The 6,396-nt window shown below is 41.7% G+C and overlaps 1 protein-coding gene across 4 annotated transcripts in view; it reads left to right on the top strand.

Moving 5' to 3' along the window:
- The window catches only part of EPRS (glutamyl-prolyl-tRNA synthetase), a 68,865-nt gene that overhangs the window by 9,809 nt on the left and 52,660 nt on the right, over window positions 1-6,396 (top strand). For 3 of the 4 annotated variants that reach the window (XM_018572200.1, XM_018572208.1, XM_018572216.1), the window contains exons 4-6: window positions 1,803-1,959; window positions 4,130-4,251; window positions 5,450-5,544. In XM_018572200.1, coding sequence (XP_018427702.1) covers window positions 1,803-1,959; window positions 4,130-4,251; window positions 5,450-5,544 — 374 coding nt within the window. Of the gene's footprint in view, window positions 1-1,802; window positions 1,960-4,129; window positions 4,252-4,700; window positions 4,722-5,449; window positions 5,545-6,396 lie in introns of all 4 variants that reach the window. The other variant, XM_018572225.1, reaches the window with a different exon arrangement.

The following is a 6,396-nucleotide window of genomic DNA, read 5'->3' as shown; positions in this document are numbered from 1 at the left end:
CCAGCACTTGCTCCTGCTTACATCTCTTCCAGTGACCTTACCCAGGGGCAGGATCGGTAGGGAAGACCTGGAAAAGAGGATGGGCATGGTGACAGTGTCTTTATAAGTTATTGATTTGAACCTTATCATACATTTTAAATTTGCCCACTTAGAAAGCATTCACATGGCAATTATATGCATTTATACACATTTTTCTAAACAAATTTAAATGCATGTAATGATTGTAAATGGTTTATTGCACACTTTGCCTTTTAATTGTGCATTTAGTGTAATTACGTTTAGAAAAAAAGTAGAAATCCATGCATCCACAAATTTCTAAATGCATGTAAAGACAAATAAAAGGAGGTATGGAGGGAGCGGTCTGTATGGGATATGTAAATGCAAAACAGTTATTATACTTTCAGATCAGTTTCTCCTGCATTTAAATAAAACAAACAGGAGGCCCGTGTGAATGAGGCCGTAGTTTCCTGTATCTGTTGAGCTTTAGTCAGAGGGTGAAAGTTCATTCAGTGTCTAAAAATGGATTCCTTGTCAAGTGTCTGACCTCACTTTCTGACTCCCAGCTACAAGGTTTGCAGGTCAGGCAGTTAACAGAGCAGACTTTAGGACACCAAGGACATAAATAAAGCTAAAGGGGCAGTAGGTGGGCTTACACAGTTATAATAATTTCGTTTTAAATGTTCATTTGTGTATATATAGAGCAAGTTGTGACTGGTTCTCTTTAAGCTTAAGCAGGGGTGCCCACAATGATTGTGTTAAGATCTACTTTTCAAATGACGAGCTACATGAGATCTACCAACGAAAAAAAAACCTCCCTCCCTCTCTCCTGGTTGTCTCTCCTTGCTCTCTCTCCTGGCTGTCTTTCCTCAGTATCTCTCTCTCTCCTGGCTGTCATTCCTCGTTTTCTCTCCTGGCTGTCTCTCTTCGTTCTCTTGGCTGTCTCTCCTCTCTCTCCTTGCTCTCTCTCCTGTCTCTCCTCGCGCTCTCTTCCCCTGGCTTTTTCTCCCCGCTCTCTCTCCTGGCTAACCTTGCTGTATTTTGCAAACAGTGTAGTGCAACAGGCTGTGTAAACTTAATATTCTTTGATGTAATACATAGCACTTCAACCACCAGTATCCACCAGAGACGTGTCGGGGAGCTTGGCTCAGCAGACTCAGGCTAATAGGTAATCATGTGTGCACAGCTAAATAAATATACCAAAATGGAATAAAGGGGCCACCATTCACACCCTTCGTGATCTACCTTCATCAGCTTTGAGAGCTACTGGTAGATCACGATCTACCTAATAGGCACCCCTGAGCTAAAGGATACAGAGACTTGTGCACATTTTACTACAAGTGTTCACCAGAAGTTGCTGTTGAAGGTGAAATCTTTGAACTTGAATCCTGATCTATGGCTAGCTATAGACCTAACACATCAGATTTAAGAAATACCTTTTGTAGGAGCAATCTTTAATTTACAAAAACCTTTTTGTAAACGGCACTGATCTACCAGAAAGATTGTTTGCAAAATGCATATACAGAATTGCCAGGTAATATCAGATACAGGAAACAAGTATGTGTTTTATGTTCAATATTTTGATTTTCTGGGTATTTCAAAATAGACACTAAAAAGGCCATTAGTACAATGGAAACCAGATGAAAAATTCCAGCTCTACAGATCGTCAAACCTTCAGCTCTCTGTCTATGGGAGAAGAGAAACAGGATCTGTAATAAAAAGACTGACCTATCATTCTGTGTGGCTGGGAGATCTGCACCACATAAACTTTACATAAAAGGCTGAACTTTGATCTTCTCTTTCAGGTCAACCACTGGATGGAGTTTAGTCAGACTCGGCTGCAGGACAAATCCAACTTCCCTGCTGCTCTACAAGAACTGAACCACTGCCTCTCCCTCCGGACCTACTTAGTAGGGGACTCTCTGACCCTCGCTGACATCAGCGTCTATTCCACCTTGGCAGGTACTTTGATACCATAATGCAGATTGGGGCAGGGGCTGAAAGGGTAATGATCTGATGCCATCTGCTGTTCTTATATTGGAAATAGAAACCAGTGGGTACGCATCTGCGTGAGAGAAAAACAAATGGAAGAACTAAGTGCCAGGTACACTGGCAACAATTTGCCAGTTACAAAATTGCTGTGCAGAGCAGATAAATAGTCACCTGTTTCTATGTGTAGCTCCCTTGTCGCCCAGATGGGTGAGATGTACCTCTGTCACCTGCGAGAGAGGTTCTGTAAGCTTTTTTTTGTTAGCAATGAAGCAATGCTTCCCTCATCCAGCCAGTACATAGAAAACAGTTGAGTATTTTCTCTACACTTATTGATGATCTGTCACTGGCAGAATTGCCAACGGACTAAAAGCCTTAGACCAGAGGTGTCACTCAAATACACAGTGGGCCAACATTTCAAAAATGCTCCAAGTCGAGGGCTGGGCTGGTTCACACAATAAAATACCGCGGCCTATACAGTATATCACACAGTATAATACAGCGGCATATACAGTATATCACACAGCATAATGCAGCGGCATATATAGTATGTCACACGGTATAATAAAGCCTGTACATTTAATTATTAAAAAGCATGATACATAATTACAATAAAACATTTTTTTAAACTTTATTTACTTTCCCTTTAAGAAATTGCCTAAATATTTAAATAATGAAAGCCAAAAACAGTCATTAAATAATACAGTGCATTTACAACAAAAGAATTGACTTACAAAAAAAGTTTTTCCATCTGGTGCCCACTTCTGTGGATTCTTCCTCTGCTTTCTCTCCTCATTGCGGAGGCCCTTTATGTGTCATAAAGATGGCCGCTGCGTGGCGGCCATCTTTAAAGCTGGAAATGTACCGGCCAGATCTAATGATAATTAAATATTATCATGCGTGCCAAAGATAATTCCACCGCGGGCCCGTCTTGTCTTGAGTTTGACACCTATGCCTTAGACTATGTTAAATATGCCCTGTACATACAATGTATAGTATACTCCCCAATCTGTTTGATAATGTCCATTTACAAAGCACTTTGCTTGATGGCACACATTATACACGAGAAAGCAGAACATGTGCAGAGTAAGCTGTGCCTCCCTGTCTGTAGGGTCTGGCAAGATCTACACTTCAGCTGTTTTCCTGACTGACTCTAGGAGGAATGAGATTGCTGACCTTGCTAGTTTTTTCATGAAATGTCATTCTAAATAAATGAATTGTCAAGCTGGTGTAAATTGGTTAGTATGAGATATGTAACCAGGCATAACAATCTCTTTATGGAGCGGCCCTAGCCTAGAGACTTTCTGTGGTCTAAAAATTAGGTGTGCGTAGAGATCATTTTCCTTTCTGAAATATAGTGGCTATAATTAATCAAAGGGGAAAGTTTATTATCTGTGCTCTCCCTGGGAGCTATTTTCCTGTGTACTGATTTAAACATTTTTATGTTGTGAAACTTACCTTTTACTCAAATTTGAGCTTCATTTTCAGGACCTCTCCCCTGCAGAGCCCATTCCCTTTCCATTGTCATCCTTTTATCTACATGACCGTGCCCCTGCAAAGCCCCTTCCCTTTCCACTGTCATCCTTTATCTACATGCCCCTGCAGAGCCCCTTCCCTTTCCACTGTCATCCTTTATCTACATGACCCTGCCCCTGCAGTGCCCAGTCTCTTCACTGTCCCGTCTCTACATGATCCTGCTCTTGCAGGGCTCAGTCCCTTTTAAGTGTCTTCTTTCAACCACACAGCCCTGCCTCAGCAGAGTTGAGCCATTTTCCATTTTTGTCTTTGGATTCAAATATACTTTAATGGCGACAATTCCTAACCTAGATTAGATAAGTATATTTCTCCTTAGTTCCATGAAGTGCTATACTGGACTCCTAAATCCAGAAATTCACTGTTACGTATGTTACAATTACATGAAACCCCCCAAATCTAGAGGGCTTGTTGCTGGTTACCCCCTTTTAGTATCACACCAGACCTGTGAATTAAATTCAAAGATTGATAAGGTAATTGTGATCATTTATGGTATGATCCCTGCTAGGTTTCTGTTACTGTCTATTGTATTTCCATATCAGTCTTTACACTGCTTTATCAAATAAGTACTGTATTGCTCTCACTCTCTGTGTTTTCCTATTTTGTGCAGTCAGCAGCATATGGCAGGCAGAGTTAAAACAGAACAAAGCTGCTGTCAATGTCCGACGCTGGTATACCTTTTTGAAGCCCAGAGTTCCCTTCCACGGGGAGCTTAGTGTCAGCGTGGCTGCGGTAAGTAAATACATCACCAATAAATCCATTGATCCTGCTTCCTGTCAGTCTTTGGTGTTGCTCTCGGCATTAAAGGGAAACAATGTCATTTTCTCTCTCGCTCTAGATCAGTGTATGTATGCGTGTGTGTTTTATAGATATTTATAAATATATATACTGTATTTTGTCGCTCCATAAGACACACCTGACCATAAGACACACCTAGGTTTCGAGGAAAAAAAAAATATTCTGAACCAAATGGTGTACAAATATATTTAAGTGAGTAGGAGGGTAGGGGACGCTGGTACTACATGTATTGTTTAGAGGCAGTGAAACAACTTTATTTACAGCCTCCACAATGCCGCTGCCCGGGTTGCCTGTGTCTAACTTCTGCATGCTGAGACTCCTCCCTTTCCCTGTCATGTGGCATGACCCAGGAAGGTGAGAAGCCGGTCAGACACAGAAGTTAGACAGCGGCAGCACGGGCAGCGGCATTATGGAAGAGCTAAATAATGCTGCTTCGCTGGCTCTATAAGTAGTGCAAGCAGCCCCTACCCTCCCATCGCTCATGCGAGTGATTACCGGTACGCTGTCAGCCCCACCGCCTTAGCTCTCACACACACACGCATCACCCTGCGGGAGCCGCTGGCCGCGTGTGTGTGTGTGACAGCTGAGGCGTCAGGGCTGCTGGTGCAGGATATTTTTGAGACCTGGTAGAAATATGCGCTCCATAAGACGCACTGACATTTTTGCTTACCTTTTGAGGGGAAAAAAAGTGCGTCTTATGGAGCGAAAAATACGGTACATTGTTTTCTTTTTAAAGGGAGAGCATCAGTTACTTACGTTAAGGTGCACTGTCCCCCAATTTAACCACATACTAAACCATACTGCGTAAAGGGAGGGACCACTGCTCTGACTCACTTTTATGCTTGTTTCAGCTTGAACTACAGAATTTTCTAAATAGGCCTTTTACAACATTAGCTAAGGAGCTCCTGAAAAACCTGAAAAGGAGCTAAGAGTACCACTAGCTGTCTGCATATGAAAATATTTCTTAACACTATTTATATATTTTAATGACTGAAAAAGAAGGAAATTGTTTTTACAAATTTTTTTTTCTTCCTATTTTAAAGATGTACACCCAACCTTGTACCGTGTGTGTTTTTTTTTTTTTCATATGAAGCAGCAACATGATTGGTTTTCATGTGCCTTTTCTTTCTAGCCTGCTGAAAAGAAGCAAGATGTTGGCAAGTTTATTGAGCTTCCAGGTGCAGAGATGGGGAAGGTGGTGGTGAGATTCCCCCCTGAGGCCAGCGGGTAAGTAACCTGTGTGCAGATCTAGCAGGTGCCTTCCTTTCATCTATTTTTGCTATTAGGTGCCGATATTTTCAAGTCTGTCTTCCAGCATGCTCCCTTGCCAGTCGTTACTCTGTTAACCTGGCTGTCATTAAAGGGTTATTAAACCCTTGTGTGTTTTTGCATATATCTACTGCTAGCAAGTAGTAGATATATGCAAAAACTTTTAAAAAGGGTTTAAACTTACCTTGTGTCTTTGCCGCGCGCTCCCGTCCAAACATTATTATACAGGATTTATATAGCGCCAACAGTTTGCGCAGCGCTTTACAATATAGGGCAGACCTTACAATCACAATACAATTCCAGACAAGATGGTAAGGAGGGCATCTGAAGAGTCTCGGGTGGCCGCAAAGTATCTTCGGGCATGCACATGCGCACTTCAGATGTGCGGCCGGGAGACGAGGAGAGACACAAGGTAAGTCTATGGAGCAGCGTGCGCTCGCACAGACACCGTGGGACATCGGATAATTTTTCTCAGCATTGACGGGGCTTTCAATTGGTATTGTATGTGAATATAAAGTTTTTCGATTTTGTGTGTTTAAATTAAAATATGGTCTATTTTCAAGGAGCCCACATTTTGATTTTCTACTATTTAGAAACGAGGTCTTTAAACCATTAAAACAATTAAAAGATTGTCAAGTAGAACTCCAGCTGAAATGTAATTTTTTTGTTTAAACTATGAGGAAAGGGTTATACCCTGACAACTTTTATGAAAGCCTGCATCCTTGCTGGAGAGATTACCAAAATGCATTGGTGTGAACAAGCTCTTAGCATTCATCCTGAAAAATAGAAGTGCACCTCCTGTGCCTAGGC

The sequence above is a fragment of the Nanorana parkeri genome, unplaced genomic scaffold (genome assembly GCF_000935625.1).
Source record: "Nanorana parkeri isolate BGI_ZX_2015 unplaced genomic scaffold, ASM93562v1 scaffold43, whole genome shotgun sequence".
In the NCBI taxonomy this organism is placed as follows: domain Eukaryota; kingdom Metazoa; phylum Chordata; class Amphibia; order Anura; family Dicroglossidae; genus Nanorana; species Nanorana parkeri.
This window is presented reverse-complemented; position numbering and strand designations above follow the sequence as displayed.